At 48.0% G+C, this 18098-nt stretch overlaps 1 protein-coding gene and 1 pseudogene across 1 annotated transcript in view; both read left to right on the top strand.

Moving 5' to 3' along the window:
• Window positions 1–3605: 3605 nt before the first annotated feature.
• LOC125133185 (2-iminobutanoate/2-iminopropanoate deaminase-like) lies at window positions 3606–4025 on the top strand (annotated as a pseudogene).
• A 3478-nt stretch (window positions 4026–7503) lies between these two features.
• TDRD12 (tudor domain containing 12) overlaps window positions 7504–18098 on the top strand; it is a 74559-nt gene continuing 63964 nt past the window's right edge. The window contains exons 1-3 of the mRNA XM_047792230.1: window positions 7504–7654; window positions 12073–12209; window positions 14233–14352. Of these exons, the coding sequence (XP_047648186.1) occupies window positions 7586–7654; window positions 12073–12209; window positions 14233–14352 (326 nt within the window). The 5' untranslated portion in view covers window positions 7504–7585. The remainder of the gene's footprint in view (window positions 7655–12072; window positions 12210–14232; window positions 14353–18098) is intronic.

The raw sequence follows: 18098 nt of genomic DNA on the forward strand, positions 1-18098 counted from the left end.
TTTTCGCAATTAAAATATTTAAAGAATTCACCTGGAAAACCACCTAGGTCAGGCACATTTTTCAAGCTGTGGTTCCTTTGATTTTTAAGGAATATTCACTTTCTTGTTTGTCAGTTTATTCAAATGTTGGAGAGAGAGTCCCGAGATAGTAACAAAAGCTAACTCTCCTTTACACTTCTCCTGTGTCCTGTTTCACAGTGCGACCTCATCTAATTCTGAGAGGCAATCTCTGAGTCCCAGTTCTCAGGTGAGAAACCACAAGTGTTGAAAATTTAGAAAACCCTGGAGTACTTCAGCAGTCAACAACAAAATAGAAGTCCTGGCCAGGATCTGGTCCATGAGGCTGCAGCCTGCGACCTTTGGCGGTCCCAAGAAGTAACCGTGAGACTTGGGGACCCCTTCCCGTTGAGGTCCAGGTAAGAGGAGAACAGGGACCCATAGCCTTTTCAGAAAGTGGAGGTTGGAGCCCAAGAAAGCCAGGGTCAGGGGCGCTTCCTCACCCACAGGGTTGTGATGGCCAAGAAGGAGTCAGAGGGCATGGGCCTCACAGGCAGCCACTCCGCCCCACCAGGCGGCTACCCGCCGGACCCCCAGCATCCCTGGGCGCTCGGAAGTGGCGCGGACCCGGGAGCGAGCCACGTGACGCCCCCGCCCCCTGAAGCTCCGCCCCCGCGGACCCCCCAGGGCCTTGTGCTTCGGGCGGCGACCGTTGTCCAGGCCGTTGGCGCTGCGCGTGGCTTTCCGGAAGCCTCGAGGCTTGGTCGGGCGGCGGGGGCGCGGGGGCGCGGGGCCGGAGCAGAGCGCGCCCGCGGCGGCGGCGTCCTGGCTCGCGGGTCGGCGCGCTGACTGGGCGCGCAGGCTCCGCGGAGCGGACCCGGGGAGGAGGCGCGGTCCCGGGGAGGCGGCCTTGCCCGGGACTCCGTTTTTTCCCCGCAAAGTTCCTAGCGGCGGGAGGCCAGGCCCCGGGCGGCCACCCTGGCGCGAGGAAGATGCTCGAGGTGCTGGTGCTGAAGGTGAGCGAGCGCGGAGCCCCGGGCCCGGCCTTTCACCCGTTCCCCGCGCTGGGTCCGCGTCGGGGAGAGACCGCAGCCCCCTTCATTTCCGATAAACAACGGGAAGTTTTAGTTCGAGGTGCCCCGTGCGGTATTTGGAACATGCTTCGAGTAAAAGTTACTCGTTGTTTTCCAAAATTAAGGTTTGACTAGGTGTCCTGTGTTTAGAACCTCGGGAGTGGTCGGGGAGAACGGATTCTGACCCCTTCGCCCACACACCTGGTCCTGGGTCCGTGCTAAGAGAGGACCCCCTCGCCACCCTCCGCTTCCCCCCTCCCCGGCCGGGGACGTGTTCCTCTCCCCCAGCGTGGACCCCCAACCCCTTTCGCCAGGGGTTGTATCTCCCCTCCGAACACACGGCCCGTCCCGGCTTCCCTCGTGGGGACCCCTGCCGGCTTTGACCCCCCGGACTCTGGCGGCCACCCCTTCTCCACGCGGGGGGCCTCGGGGCTCGCACCGTGCTCGGAGCCCCGCGAGGGCGGCGGGGTCTCGCCCCAGACGGGGACTTGTGAAGAGGTCCCGACAGCTGTTGCTGCTTATTTGAGTCAAGGGGAGTGCTCTTTAATGATGCCTAAGACTGCAAAGGCTTGGTGTTCACATGCATACTTCGAGGAAGGCGTTTACAAACCATGCAAAGGGGTGGGTTTGGGATCCTGGGAAAAGGAAATACAAATAACTGTAAAAAGAAAACAAAAAACATAGTTCAAGCTGTGGCGCAGTGGGTTAAGGATCTGGCGTTGCTGCAGCTGTGGCTGGAATTCCATCCCTTGCCTGGGAACTTCCATATGCCCCAGGTGTGTCCAAATAAGTAAATAAGTTAAAGAAAATTGAGATAAAAAGATCCTACTTCAGTGGGCAGAGTGATGGCATTAAAAACAAAAACAAAGCAAAACTCAACCTTCCTGCTCCTATTTTGTGTAATTTATACGCACAGAGATTCACAAGCATTTGAAGCAGCTGATTGTTACAGAGGAGTTCCTCTGAGACTTCCAGGGTTTTCAGATTCAAGCTCCTCTCCACCACTCTCCCTGAATACACTGGTTGGGTTGCTCCTTTAGAAAAACAGGGCTCTTCCATGGACTATGGATGCTGCCATGTGCAGATCCACGGGGGCAGAACTTTGGAAGGAGTGGCTGGACTTTGCCTCCAGCTTGGGAAACTTTTTTTTTTTTCTCAGTTGGACCCTAGAACCCTTTTCTCTACTTCCTCAGCTCTGCCCCCACTGCTGGTTCTTACTCTGCTCATGCTCAGAGCAAATTTTCTATCCAGTATAGGAGTCTTTTCCCAGGTGTGGTACCTGTACCAGCTGTAGTTTTCCAGATTAATTTAACTTTTACATGGATAAGTTTTTTCCCCCAAGTGTCTGCCAGTAGATGAATAGATAAGCAAAATAGTGTATACACACAATGGAATATCATTCAGCCTTAAGAAGGAAGGAAATTCTGATACATGTTACAACACGGGTGAGTCTTGATAGCATGTTAAGTGAAAGAAGAGATACAAGAGGACAAATACTGTATGATTTCACTTATCTGAGTTGCCTAGATTTATAGAGACAGAAAGTTGAATGGTAGTTGCCAGGGTCTGAGGGCCTGGGGAAATGGGGAGTTATTGTACAGTGACCATGGAGTTTCAGTTTTGCAAGATGGAGAAAGTCCTGAAGAGAGATGGTGATCATGGTAGCACAACAACATGAATGTAGTTGATGCTACCAAATAGGGTTAAGAGGGTACAGTTTTTGTGTATTTTACCATGATTAAATTTTAAAAATTTAAGTTACGTATTTTGTAATATTTTCTAAAAGTAAGAAGTCATAATTTGCATTACATACCTGCTAGGATGAGGCTAAGGAAGAAAAAGGTGTTGATTAAAAATAAACGTTATGGGGGAGTTCCCATCGTGGCTCAGTGGTTAACGGATCCGACTAGGAATCATGAGGTTGTGGCTTTGATCCCTGGCCTCACTCAGTGGGTTAAAGATCTGGCGCTGCCATGAGCTGTGGTGTAGGTTGCAGACATGGCTCAGATCCCGCGTTGCTGTGGCTCTGGCGTAGGCCGGCAGCTACAGCTTCGATTAGACCCTTAGCCTGGGAACCTCCATATGCCGCGGGTGTGGCCTGAAGGGGGAAAAAAAAATGTGTGTATATATATATATATATACACATACACATATATACACATTATGAGAGCTCCTGTTGTGGCGCAGAGGAAACAAATCCGAGTAGGAACCATGAGGTTGTGGGTTCCATCCCTGGCCTCAATCAGTGAGTTAACGATCCTGGCGTTGCCCCGGGCTGTGGTGTAGGTCTCAGACGCAGCTTGGATCTGGCGTTGCTGTGGCTGTGGTGTAGGCCGGCAGCTGTAGCTCGGGTTAGACCCCTAGCCTGGGAGTCTTCATATGTTGTGGCCCTAAAAAAAAAAAAAAAAGGGGGGGCAAACATATATATATACACATACATTATGGAAGCAGCCCAGGCAACAGGCAGTTGTGTCAAAAATGAGGAAGGTGGAATGCAGTGAGACCCAGAATGGCTCCAAGAGAAAAGGATTAGTTATGTCATCCTTGATCAGAAAGGTGATCAGCACAGAGAAAGCCTCAAGGCCACTGGTCCTCAAATCAAGCTGTGTTGGTGGACAGGGTCACTTACATTTCAAGACAACAAGGCACAGACCCTTTAAGGGGACAGCTTTTTGCAGGAGGGGTGATGGAAGAGGCTAAACAAGCCTTAGAAACAGGTGAAACTCTGAAGGCGGCAGGCTGTGACCTCATGACTGTGGTCGAAACAGCTGTGCTGCTGGCTGACGTGGATGACTTTAGTCCTGTCAGTGAAATCCACAGTTCAAGAGTGGTTGTCCTGTTTGGGCTGCTTACCAGGCTGCTGCTTTGTCCAGAGGTGGCAGGCTTGAGATGGAAGCAGGAATTGCCCAGGGTCCCCTCACGACGCATGACCAAAGTGGGCCGAGTGCTCTTTAGTCTGGAATTTTCTTGATGTTTTGACATTAGCATCTTTTTATAATTGATACTGGAAAGTAAGCTCGACTGAAGTAGCTGAAGTTATTATGCAAATCCGATGTGCTACAGTGAATTGAACATGAAATTGAAGGTTAGGTGATGAGTTCTGTTACTGATGTCATAAATTACACGTACAGCCACTCAGATTACTGAATGTGGAAGAGAGACACTTACTACATAATTACTCAGATAAATGAAACTAAAGGGAGGAGTTCCCATTGTGGCTCAGTGGGTTAAGAACCCAACTAGTATCCATGAGGATGCAGGTTTGGTCTCTGACCTTGCTCAGTGGGTTAAGATCCAGTGTTTCCATGAGCTGTGATGTAGGTTGCAGACATGGCTCAGATCTGGTGTTGCGGTGGCTGTGGTGTAGGCCGGCAGCTACGGCTCCGATTTGATCCCTAGCCCAGAAACGACATACGCTGCAGGTGCGCCCCCCCCCCCCCAAAAAGAGGAATAACATGTAGGAAGGATGACATTATTCCTGAGACATAATAACACTGTAATTCAATGAAATCCTGTTAATTTAATGATATGAGATATTTAGTTCTCATGCCAGATATCTGATTCCTCTTTTGAGTAAAATGAATGTATTCAAGTTTGAATGGTAGAGTTAAAGGAGAAAGTGGACCAAAATTTTATATAAATATTATTTTTCTAATGGACATAACACAGCATGCAGAAAAAAATAGGCTGATGATTGCAGTGTGGGAGCATTGCTTTATGGCGCTGGTGGGAAGCTGCAGACCCCAACCTTGGTGGGGGTGGGTGGGAGGAATTGTGAGCCCACCCCCGCCTGGTAAAGCACACGGAGAAACAGTGACTTGAACCACGTGTTCCAGGCTGGTAAAACTGAGCCTGGCATGCATTGTTTAGGCGGCTTGGTTTATACGCTGTGCTGTTCGGAGACCTCTCTGGTTTTGTTGCTAGAGCACATTCTGCTTGTCCTGCAACGTGGTCTTTCCTCCTGAGGCCTGGCTGCGCAGGGCTTCTGTGGGGAGCCTGGGCTGTTGACGGAGCTTCTTTAAGTTGGCAGAACTTCTGCTCCGATCTCCATATTCCTGTGATGGGTGTCAGAGGGAATCAGAGCTGGACATGGGTTGATTGAGTCCCCACTGACGCAGAAGAGGGAGCTGAGCTCCGTTGTGATTTGTGAGGAGGTGACTGGGAAGGGGGGGAGGGGAGAGGCTCCAGTGGGACATGATAGAGGGTTGGTCAGTGTCACTGGGACGAGGTAGCCGTGTCCACCAGCTGTGGACCTCAGGCTTGTGTCTTACTGCGGAGACTGGGAGACAGGGACCTGTCTTTCCAGGTGATTACATTTCCCTGAAGGACTGCTCCTGAACAGAAGGAGGTCACACCCATCTCAGAGGGATAAGAAGGACCACAGCTGAGACCCTTCTTAGTAACTGTTGGGTGAAAGGGCCTATGTCAGGTGTTGGCTGGGGCGAAAGTGACTCAATGACCTTGAACTTTCTCAGGCAGGCGTTGTGGAGGGACCAGGCTGCTCAGTTTGGGTGCTTCTTACTGCAGAGGCCTGGCCGAGTCACCGTGGGCCTAGAGTCCTGCAGTTCTCATGGGCAGCAGCTAAAACTGTGTATTTCCGATGGCCTCCCAGCAGCTGCTTCTCCCAGGCCTCCCTGGAGCCTCCACTGTGCAGTTGAGGCTCTGCCAAGGATTGGCGGGTTTTTGTGTGCAGACTCCGGGGCCTTCCCCTCTGTGGCTTGGAATTGCTCCCCCTCATGTACAGCTGCTCTGGCTGCCCCAGGCTCCAACCCCTGGTTCCTCAAGCCACAAACAGGTGGCTTCTGCTTGAGTTGCATTCTGCACCACCCAGACGGGGGCTGTTCTTGGGAAAAGCTGTGATAAACGTGGGTCTCACGTAGCGACGTTGCCTCCCTTCAAGGAGGAAATCCCATACCTGCTTTTGGTTGCTCTTCACTGCTTTCAGATTGTCGTTTGTTTTTTTTTCTCGAGGTTTATCGCTGTTACATGCAGGTAGGTTAGTCCATATAGAACACCCTGTCATTACTGGAACCAGAATGGCCAGCTGTTCTTTATTCTAACTCTTTATTATAAAAATGCTCAAACATTCAGAATACTAAGTGAATAATCCGTCATCTGGGATCCAAAATCTTGGCATGTCACTGCTTTTAGTCCCTTTCAGTACTCAGGAAATATAGTATGTTTAAAAAATCATGAGTTCTTACTGTTATTTTCTTTCTTTCTTTCTTTTTTTTTGTCTTTCTGCCTCTTCTAGGGCGGCTTCCACGGCATATGGAGATTCCCAGGCTAGGGGTGTAATTGGAGCCATAGCCACCAGCCTACGCCAGAGCCACAGCAATGCCAGATCCTAGCTGCATCTGCAATCTACACCACAGCTCACAGCAATGCAGGATCCTTAACCCACTGAGCAAGGCCAGGGATCGAACCTGTAACCTCATGGTTCCTAGTCGGATTCGTTAACCACTACGCCATGACGGGAACTCCCTTACTGTTATTTTCAATTCAAATTTAACTTTTTTTTTGTCTTTTGGGCCACACCTGGGGCATATGGAAGTTCCAGACTAGGGGTTGAATCGGAGCTGTATCTGCCAGCCTTCGCCACAGCCACAGCAAGGCAGGATCTGCGCCACATCCATGACCTACACCAGAGCTCACGGCAATGCCAGATCCTTTAACCCACTGAGTGAGGCCAGGGGTTGAACTACATCCTCATGGATACTTGTGGAGTTCGTCACTGCTGAGCTACAATGGGGACTCCCTGTATCTTTTCTTTAATGATGAAAATCTTGGCTTCTAATAACCCTAATAGATAAGATACATTCAGAGAAGCCTGACTTTCATCTCTGTCCCTCCCTTCTATGCCCTCCCTGGCTTTTCCTGTAGGTAGTAATTCATACGTTTTTGCTTTACTTGCCATCATTTCTTTCTTTGACTCTGAGCATAATGTATATGCATTCATACTTCCTTTTCTTTCTTATGAAATACATAGAATACTAAAAACTGTCCTGAGCCTTGCCTTTGTATTTTGTTATGGATATTTTCAAAATACACATCAAGGGCATTGATTTCAGTTTGCTTTTTGAGTTATAACACATAGTTTAAAATTACTTGCATATTGTTATGTGTTTTAGAATTTTAGCTTTGCATCTTTTATCTTTTTTCCCAGTTTTATTGAAATATAATTGACATATAACATTGTGCATGTTTAAGGTATGCAAGGTGATGATTTTATATATATATATATATATATATAAAATATATGGAGGGTTTTGTATCTTGAATTTGACCATTTAAGACAGAGGCACTCATCCAGAATTTGTTAGATCACTTAAATCTGAAACAGTCACCATGATTCTAACGTTTATTATTCCATCGTTTCACTTTTAATTTATGTTTTGTTTCGTTTGTCTTTTAAAATTTTACAGGTGGAAGATCCAGGTTGCTTCTGGGTTATTATAAAAGGATGTAGTCCCTTTTTAGATCATGAACTTGACTATCAAAAACTAAATAATGCCATGAATGACTTCTATAATAGCATGCGTCAAGATACAGAAATAAAGCCACTAATGCTGGAAGAAGGGCAGGTAAGTATCTAAAGGTGCTTTAAGCATCATGTCTTGAAATGCTGCTCAAATTGTAGACTGTTTTGGCAACTAAGATGGTAAAAGCGTTTGGAGTATTTTCATTGCTTATAATCATTGCCTTGTGTTAGGTTCTTTTGGTTGCCTGAGAGTCGGGCTAGTCATGGAAAGTTTCACTTGTATAAAGTTCACATGGGTCAGCAGGCGATGCGGTGTCCTCTAAATTCAGGCGTTGGGGCCCTCATCTTGGGGCTGGGAACCAGAGGCTTGTTCTAGATCCCTTGCAGCGACCGTAGCAGAGAGAGCAGGGAGCTTTCCAGTCTCGGGCTGCTGCCTCCCTCTTAGTGACTCATGACTTTGGTCAACTCCTACTGCTTTGTCTTCCTCACTCCACCTCAGGGCCCCTTGCCCTTTCCTGCCGCCCCAGTTCCTGCCCATCATCAACTTCTCTCTATACGTCAGTCATTTCTCAGGAGAGTTTGAATTTTTTTTTTTTTTTGATCAGAACAGTTAATTTATTTGTGTATTCTGTTATGCTTGTATCTCTTGTTTTGACAATAAAAATCCTGACTACTTTCTCAAGTGTGGATGGCAGTTTTTTTGTCCTGTGAAGAGCAGTTAATTCCATTCTGCCTTCTCACAGTCATGGAACCTAAGCATGATAAACGTAATATTTTGAAAAACCGTTGCCTTTTTATTGTATCCTTTTAACATCAAATTTTTGTAACACACCCATCTTTTTGTTTCTACCCCGCTCCCCCCATTACATCTGATCTTGATAGACTGGCCACAACGTCAAATTCATAGGCAACATAACAGGTCCAATATAGGATGTTTGCGTTCCATTAGGGAGAAACGAAATGTCTTTCTCCTTCCAAATAGGTTGTCAGTACCTTGAATGATATAACATTGATGTCTCGAATTTGTTCACCACAGGGATTCTTTTTTCACAGCTCAAATGGAAATGTTAAACATATGTGCATATGGTATTACTTGTTTCAGAAAAAGTATAGATAATTTATTTAAAAATATAGGAGTTCCCGTTGTGGCGCAGTGGTTAATGAATCCGACTAGGAACCATGAGGTTGCGGGTTCGATTCCTGGCCTTGCTCAGCGGGTTAAGGATCTGGCGTTGCCATGAGCTGTGGTGTAGGTTGCAGACGCGGCTCGGATCTGGCGTTGCTATGGCTCTGGCGTAGGCTGGTGGCTACAGTTCTGATTCAGCCCCTAGCCTGGGAACCTCGATGTGCTGCGGGAGCGGCCTAAGAAATGGCAAAAAGACCAAAAAAAAAAAAAGTATATATATACACCATATATATTGAAACCATATCTGAGAACAGGCTAGGATAGGATTATTTTAAAAAAAAATTGTAAAGAGTTAGAAAGTTCTTATAGCCTACAGATAAATAAGAGAGGGTTTGGTCCTATAAGATTTCAAACTACTTTTTGTACTTACAGAGCTTCCACGTAGTTGGACATGGAGTTCAGGAGGTATTCTTGGTGTTCAGTGCTAGATGGACCTCAGGGGCTGCTCTGGCCTTTGCGGAGGGCTCCGCATTGGGGTTTAGGTCCGCAGCATAGAAAAGCAGGAGCTTCAGCAAGTGCGCTTTGTCTTGGAGCTGCGGGACGAGTGGCTCCCCCAGCATCTGGACCAGGCGGCCACAGAAGGCCTCGATCTGCTTCTCCACGAGAGTTCGAATTTTTGTAAGGGCATGTTGGGAAAAGATTTATTTCTAAACTCTTTATGAGAAAAAATGAGAAATTATTTGAATTCCCCATCCCATCCTAAGTAATCGTTAGTAAAATTATTTTTTTCCATGACTTATTTTTCACTGACTTATTGAAGAAATAAAACCAGGTCTGTTGTCCTTTTAAAATAGTGCACATTTGAAGCCTACAGCAAGCCCCCGTACCAATTTCAGCCACAAGGGGGGCAGACACCAGAAGTAAGAGAGGCTACAACTCTATTATCTATAACTGATTTTGTAAAAATAAAGGACTATGACCATTAAAAAAAATAAAAATAAAATAGTGCACATTTTGGATAGCTTGATTACTTCTTTGTGGGGGTAGTGATACCTTTCCCCTGTACTTCCCCTGTACTTCCTGTGCACTGATGAATATAAGGCTTAGATTGGATTTAGGGATGGAGTTCCATTGTGGCCCAGTGGGTTAAGAACCCAAGACCGTGTCTGTGAGGATGCTCATTTGATCCCTGGCCTTGCTCAGTGGGTTATGGATCTGGTGTTGTCGCAAGCTGTGGTGTAGGTTGCGGATGCAGCTCAGAGCTGATGTGGCTGTGGCTGTGGTGTGGGCTGGCAGCTGCAACTCCCATTTGACCCCTAGCCTGGGAACTTCCACATGCCACAGGTTTCGCCCTAAAAAGAAAGAAAAACAGATTTAGGGTCACTTTTTTCCCCCCAAGAATGACTGGTGCTGTGAGGTTCAAGTTGTATTGACTTGGGAGAGAATCTCACTTTTGGTGATGCTGAGGTTGGCCTGTGCATTCAGGTGGCAGCAGTCTGAGCCCTCCTTGCATGCCAACGAGCTTGTCCCATAGCGGGCACGCCACCCGGTCATCACCACTGCCCACATCTGTTCTTCACCACGCTTGCAAAATGGTCATTTTCACATTGCTTCTGCATTCATGAGCTGAAATTCTTCCATAGAGAACTTTCCCTCATGTGTTAGGACTCTGGCTTCCTGAAACAATGCAGTTCATCTTGGAAAGATAGAAAAATTACTTGATTCTTTCCCTTATCAACTTTTTTCCTCATCAACTTTCAGTGTACTTATTTGTGCTCCATTATCTACATTGATGTCCAAAGGTTTGTTTTTCTCTCCTCCTTGTTATTTTTTTATTTTATTTTATTTTATTTTATTTTTTTGTCTTTTTTGTTGTTGTTGTTGTTGTTGTTGTTGTTGTTGTTGTTGTTGCTATTTCTTGGGCCGCTCCCGCGGCATATGGAGGTTCCCAGGCTAGGGGTTGAATCGGAGCTGTAGCCACCGGCCTATGCCAGAGCCACAGCAACGCGGGATCCGAGCTGCGTCTGCAACCTACACTACAGCTCACGGCAACGCCGGATCGTTAACCCACTGAGCAAGGGCAGGGACCGAACCCGCAACCTCATGGTTCCTAGTTAACCACTGCGCCACGACGGGAACTCCCTTTTTTTTTTTTTTTGGTTTCACCTGCGACACATGGAAGTTTCTGGGCCAGGGATCGAACCCACACCACAGCAGTGACAACGCCAGATTCTTAACCTGCTGAGCTACCAGAGAACTCCCTCTCGGCATTTTTAAGTACTGTGTTGGATGCATGGCTTTTAATGCGTTCATTGATTGTAACCACTGTCCTTGATGCTTATGTTATCTCGTTGGCTAGTAGAAGCCCTAATTATACCACCTTTTCAGAGTTGACTGTGTGAATTATTAACTACAGGTTTCTTCGACATAAGCATTAAATAGAAATACCCTCTATCCTTCGGCAGAATTGCTCTTGTATTATTTGAATTATGTGAGGCTTTCTAGCACCTCTGCCTTGCAGAATGGCTGCCCTGTATTTTCCAATTTCTCTTCCCAAGTGCAAGAGTCTCCACTGGTCCACTTCTTCCCTGCTGGGCACAGCTGTCCCCACTTTCTAAGTCTGTGGTCAGCACAGTCAGCATGTGTTTGCCTGTCTGTGGCCCGGCAGTCCTGTGGGACAGTCAGAGTGCCAAGGGCTGTCCTTCCAGCAGGGCAATTTTAGGCCCTAAAAGGGGGCTGCAGGTATTTATTTATTTACTTACTTACTGTCTTTTTAGGGCTGCACCCGCAGCATGTGGAGGTTCCCAGGCAAGGGATCAAATTGGAGCTGAAGCCACTGGCCTGCCCCACAGCCACAGAAACGCTGGATCCTTAACCCACTGAGCAAGGCCAGGGATCGAACCCACATCCTCATGGATGCTAGTCGGGTTCGCTCACTGCTGAGCCACGACGGGAACTCCTGCAGGTACTTACTCACCCAGTGGTTTTGGGAACTTAGTACATGCCAAGTACTGTTCTAGGTGCTGTGGATGTGACAGTAAACAAAATCACAAAAGTCCCCATCCTGGTGAAGCTGACGTCCAGTTGTGGCCGATAGTAACAAACGGCCAAGGGCAGTGTCAGGCTTGGAGAGCCATGATGTAGCTGTGGCATGGATCTGACCCCTGGCCTGGAAACTCCATGTGCAGCCGGGCAGCCAAAAGAGAAAAACAAACAAAAAAACAGCTAGAATTCAGGTGCCCTCTGTTCTTACTTTCTCGACAAGCAGAGTTTAGCTTGGGGTGATCTAGCTTCCTGGCATCTGGAAGTGAAAGGTGTGATGTTGAGAGTACCTTTCCGTGCTCCCACTATTTGGCTGGAGAGTTTCCCACTGAAATTGTCCCTCTGTTTCGCAGGTCTGTGTGGTTTATTGTCAGGAACTAAGGTGCTGGTGCAGGGCTGTTATTAAGTCCATCGTGTCTTCAGCGGACCATTACCTGGCAGATTGTTTCCTTGTGGACTTTGCCAAATACATTCCCGTGAAATCCAAAAAGTACGTACATACGTATTTATTTCGATATAGGCTCTTTAGGAGACGAATGTCAGTTTGAAAGGAGCTCCTTTAAAAGGGACAGAGGTCATAAACTGGAGTTTTCTTAGCTTCATGAAGGGGAGACTCGCAGGATCCCATTTTACAAGCAGTGAGTGTAGGAGCAAGACTCAGAATGAGGACTCAGTGGGCGCCTCTGGCCCTTCTTGTCGTCCTTCCTGGAAAGGCGGGTGCTCTTGGCCAGCTGCTCACCCGGCCTGGCCTGTCCCCTGGGTCCGCTCAGGTGGTGGAGTGGTTCCTTTAGGGAGGCAGGGAGAAACGTTTCTCGTCGCCACGGAAAGGATGGTTTGCTGGCATGGCCTCGGGTTGCCGAGAGCAGAGCGTGTGTCCCTGGTGTCCTGCGGAGCGAGGGCGCCGCTGTCACAGAAGATGAGCAACAGTTCAGAGTGGCCCACGCTGCTTCCAGGACCACACGTCACAGGGCACCGGAGAACCTGCCAGCAAGTTGGTCTTGGTGTTTGTGGTCAGTTTTTCATGGTTTCCTGCCCAAGAGGAAGAGGATATCAGTTTAAGGACTAAATAAACACCAGGACCCTTCTTCTGATAGAGGAAGAAGAATCTTCCTTCTGATGGAGGCTGCACCTGCCACGGCGGCGGGTGCCCTGGTGGAAGAGTCCTTGGCAGGAGGTTGCTCCCACAGCTGGCTGGCGGGCTGGCAGGTCCTCGCGGAAAAGGAGATGGCCTCCTAGCTTGTGATTTGCTTTTATAAATGTAGTTGTTACTAAAACCAGCATTGTACTGAACTGGCGATATTTTCTCCCAGTATTTGGAGTTGTAAGTTCAGTTTGTTTTGGGCAAGAGAACTGTGTGGTTAGAGCAAGGAGGCCTGGAGGGGCGGTTAGTCCAGCTGCCTTTTCTACACTTGCTGAGACACAGGTGCCCAGGCCCCCCCATGGGGCACCTGAGAAGCCGTGGCACGTGAGATGTATAAACCCCACACCCAAGTGGTTTGCCTGAAGGAGACTGGAAATAAAAATGGTGACGAACTTACTTATCTGATCTCAGCCCTTCAACCCTTTTGTGCAGAGTTGACAAACACTAATTTTTAAAACATCTGCTTATTTACAGAAACTTCAAGGTGGTTCTGGTCGTGTATTAAAATTGATATTTAAAAGTCTTAAGGCGTTCCTGTCATGGCTCAGTGGAAACAAATCTGAATAGGAACCATGAGGTTATGGGTTTGATCCCTGGCCTCACTCTGTGGGTTAAGGATCCAGCGTTGCTGTGAGCTGTGGTGTAGGTCGCAGACACAGCTCGGATCTGGTGTTGCTGTTGCTCTGGTGTATGTGGGCAGCATCAGCTCCGATTCAACCCCTAGCCTGGGAACCTCCATATGCCACTAGTGTGGCCCTAAAAGGACAAAAGACTGAAAAATAAATTTTAATGCCAGAGATGTACTGAATATCTTTTATGTACTGTGTATATATCTGTGCACACATAGACATTTGAGAGCTGTGTGTCCTTTTTTTGTTGTTGTTTTTAGGGGCTCACCTGCAGCATATGGAAGTTCCCAGGCTAGGGGTCAAATGGGAGCTGCATCTGCCAGCCTACACCACAGCCACAGCAACACAGAATCCGAGCCACATCTGCAACCTACACCACAGCTCACAACAACGCCGGATCCCTAATCCACTGAGCGAGGCCAGGGATTGAACCTGCCTCCTCATGGATGCTGGTCAGGTTCATTAACCACTGAGCCATGACGGGAACTCCGTATGTATATCTTGGTATATAGGAAAGTAAGATTTTTCTCAGCTGCCAAGACCCAGTTTTCATCTTCGTAGGCGACTGGGCTTAAGCATTTGCCTACTCTTGGTGGCTCTAGTAGAAACAGAAAAAAATGGGCTTTTTTTTGGTCTTTTGTTTTATGTTAAGGATATTAAATATATAGGCATACTTTTAAGAACTATGTTATTATATGTAATTTTTTTCCTTTATTTTGGAACTGTTCTGTTTCACTCTTAAGCATCCGAGTTGCAGTGGAGACGTTTATGCAGCTTCCTTACAGAGCAAAAAAATTCAGACTATACTGCACAAAACCTGTCACGTTGCACGTTGACTTCCGGGAAGATAATGCTGAGCTTGTGTAAGTACACCTGCTGATGTATGTTGAACCCTCATTAAAAGTCTTAAATCGAGTGTATGATGATATGAAATTGGGTCCTCTTGAGACGTGCTAAGCGATTTCAAAGGTCTCTTTGTCCTTTAGGAGGTGTCTTCTGAGTCTGTGTGTCAAACCTGCCCCGTCCACAGAGGCTGCAGTGTGAGGGGTAGAGGAGGGGCCCGAGCTCTGTGTTGTTTGTCTTTTTAACTTACAAAAAGGAATAGGAGCTCCCACTGTGGTGCAGTGGGATCAGTGGCATCCTGGGAACACTGGGATGCAGGTTCTATCCTCAGCCCGGCCCAGTGGGTTAAGAATCCGGTGTTGCTGCCGCAGGACTTGGGTCACAACTGTGGCTTGGATCTGATCCCTGGCCCAGGAGCTCTGTATGTTGTGGGTCAGCCAAAAAAGAAAGAAAGAAAAAAGGAAGAAATTAACCTTAAAGAAAAACATTAGTACATCGGGTCACGGCGCATTAAAAAAAATACGCAGGGCACCCTTCTCCAGCCCCATCCCCTCCCTCCTCCTGGGAGCCTCTGGGGCTCGTTTAGGTTTGAACTTGCAGCTCTTTTTCGGCACTTTTATACATATTCACAGGCGTGGAGCTCTTAATGAAAATTAGAACACACTGTCTTATTGGCAGAGGGAACTTAAGAATGTTTTGAAACATTTTTTTGCTTGAAATATCGTTGATTTACAGTGTTGCGTCAGTTTCTGCTGTCCAGCAAAGTGACCCAGTGGTACCCATGAGAACGCGGGCTGCAGCTCTTTGCCAGTCCCTGTGCTCCCCTCTGCTCCAGTCCTTTTCCCGGGTGACTGCAATCGGCACAGCTGCTGTGTTTAACCTTTCCTCTCTTGAGGGCCAGCTAGATGGTCTCTAAACTATTCTGCTCTGTACATTCTCTTAAGAATATAGAGAAATCCATCACCCTTGTGGCTGCCTTGGAATCCACACCAGTGACACTAAGCCAGCTGGTTTCTGCCGAGGCCGCCACGATCCTCAGAGCAGCCGGCAGCGTCCCCGTCGATGTCCTGCTCAGCTCTTCCTCAGAGGCCATCCCCCATCTTCCTCACACCCCCTCTGCATGACCCCCTCCCCAGTGCCCCCACAGTGCCCCACAGGGGCCTTCCCAACCTTGACACACCCAACCTAGGAGACCCTCAGTGTAGACAAAGAAGGGCTGAAGCAAGCCCCTCAGCCTTTTGCTGCATTTTGATCACTTTTTTTGACAAGCGGTGCCTTTTTGTCTTGCGCCTCATTACGAAGGTGTGTCTGAATACATGTATTACGGGCCTGGGCAGGTTTCATCAAATTTCCTTCCAAAAAGACTAGCAACTTATACTCCCATCATTGGAGGATAGAAAGTGCTGCTTTTGGAGTTCCCCTCATGGTGCAGTGGTTAATGAATCCAACTAGGAACCATGAGGTTGCGGGTTTGATCCCTGGCCTCACTCAGTGGGTTAAGGATCCGGCATTGCCGTGAGCTGTGGTGTAGGTCGCAGATGCTGGCTCGGATCTGGTGTTGCTGTGGCTGTGGTATAGGCTGGTGGTTACAGCTCCGATTAGACCCCCAGCCTGGGAACCTCCATATGCCGCAGGTGCTGCCCTAAAAAGACCAAAAAAAAAAAAAAAAGTGCTGCTTTTCCCATACAATGTTGAACATCAGGCTTTTTAATTTTCACTTCTTTGCTGAATGACTGGTATTTTGTTTTATGTTGCATTTTTTTCTGCCTTGTAAAGTTGGGTATCTCTTCATGTAGTGTGTGTGTGTATGTGGAGAGGAATGCACAGACTAATTGGTCTGTGAGAGACTCTTTTTTTTTCTTCTTTGGGCTGCACCTGTGGCATATGGAAGTTCCCAGGCTAGGGGTCTAGGCTTATAGGCTAGGGGTCCTGCCTACGTCACAGCCGTGCCAGTTCTGAGCCTCGTCGGTAACCTACATCTCAGCTTGAGGCAATGCCGGATCCTTAACCCATAGAGCAGGGCCAGGGATCGAACCTGCACCCTCATGGATACTAGTTGGGTCTGTAACCCCCTGAGCTACAACTGGCACTCCTGTGAGAGACTTCTCAATATACTAGTTCATAGCCTAGATTGATTTTTTTTTTTTGGTCTTTTGTCTTCTAGGGCTGCACCCAAGGCATGTGGGGTTCCCAGGCTGGGGTCTAATCAGAGCTGTAGCTGCCAGCCTACACCACAGCCACAGCAACACGGGATCCGAGCTGTGTCTGCAGCCTACACCACAACTCATGGCAACGCTGGATCCTTAACCCACTGAGCGAGGCCAGGGATCGAACCCGCAACCTCATGGTTCCTAGTTGGATTTGTTTCCACTGCGCCACAACGGGAACTCCTTGACCTTTTTCTTACTAGGAATCTACTACATTTTGTTAAAAAACGAAGAGCTTGTTGAGTAATTTTTATGCAACAGGGTTTAGAACCACTATTTGTTTGCTTGTTTATTTCTACCTCCTTTTGGAAATGCTTCATGATTTTCTTGAGGTAATGTGCTTATTATCTTTCTCAGTAAAGATGAAACTAACTGGGCCGAGTGCTTTATGTGCATTACCTCATTTGATCTTTGAAACAACCTTTGGGGGATAGTGATGGCACCTCTAGTAAATAAAACCAGTGGTAGACAGAAAACATCACTCTAACCTTATTTATTTTATTTTTGTTCCATGCTTCCAAATGCTGGTTTCTTGTGATCTTCCACCGCCTGTAACTTTTCCTGTGATTTTCTTTCCAAAGCATAGTAGGACTCTTGACTCCAGTGCGTGCGTGTGTGTGTGTGTGTGTGTGTGTGTTTTAACACATCCCTAAGCAATTAATGCAGTCTCCCCTGAGGTAGCGTCTGTTCCCAAGATGAGGGGCTCCATCCTACAAGACTCCCTGCACCCCCTCGCAACTCAGATGCTCACAACCAAGTTAATTTTTGGTGTTTATGGAGGCTTCGTTACCAGCCATGATTGATTAACTCATCATCCACTCGCGATTGGTTGGTTCATCCTCCACCCCCTCTCCCCTTCCCAGAGGTGGGGGTGGGTGGGGGGTGGGACTGAAAGTTCTGACTCTGATCACAGATTGGTTCCCCTGGCAGCCAGCCCGTCTCCCCCAGTTACCTAGGTCCTTTCCAAAAGTCACCTCGTTAACATGCCAAAAGACAGCTTCATCCCCCTTGGAATCGCTGAGCTCTGTGCAACAGGGACAATGACCAAATATGTATTTTTTCTCATAAATCACAGTATCACACGTAGGGAAGGGCAAGATGATAGGGAGAAATGGAACACAGTGACAGGGAGAAGCAGAGTGAGGAAAAGCATGAGACAGTAGAGGCTGGGTTTCCCACAGCTGGCTGCTCTGAGGATGTCAGTTTTCCCAGCACACACGTGGCCTCGCTCTGTGCTGGGTACTCCCCGCTCAGGGGCTGTCCCCGGAGCTCGTGTTCTGATGGGGAGACCCATGTCACAGGTGCTGGCATGATGGCGGTGGGCACAGCAGCACAAGAAGCCCCAAGAGGGGGCTCTTCTCCCTGAGTCTCTGCTCTGGCGTCTGGGGCAGCAGTTGGGGGCGGGGGGGGGGGGGGGCGGGAAGCCAGCCGTGCTGGCTGCTGGGGTCGTCAGCCCAGCGCAGAGCCAGACTCCCATCAACATGTCATATTAGGAACACCCCGAGTATAATTTACAGAGTGACGTTGGTGTACTAGCCTCGGCTTTTCCTTTAATGAAG

Source organism: Phacochoerus africanus, chromosome 8 (assembly GCF_016906955.1).
Source record: "Phacochoerus africanus isolate WHEZ1 chromosome 8, ROS_Pafr_v1, whole genome shotgun sequence".
NCBI classification, from domain to species: Eukaryota; Metazoa; Chordata; class Mammalia; order Artiodactyla; family Suidae; genus Phacochoerus; species Phacochoerus africanus.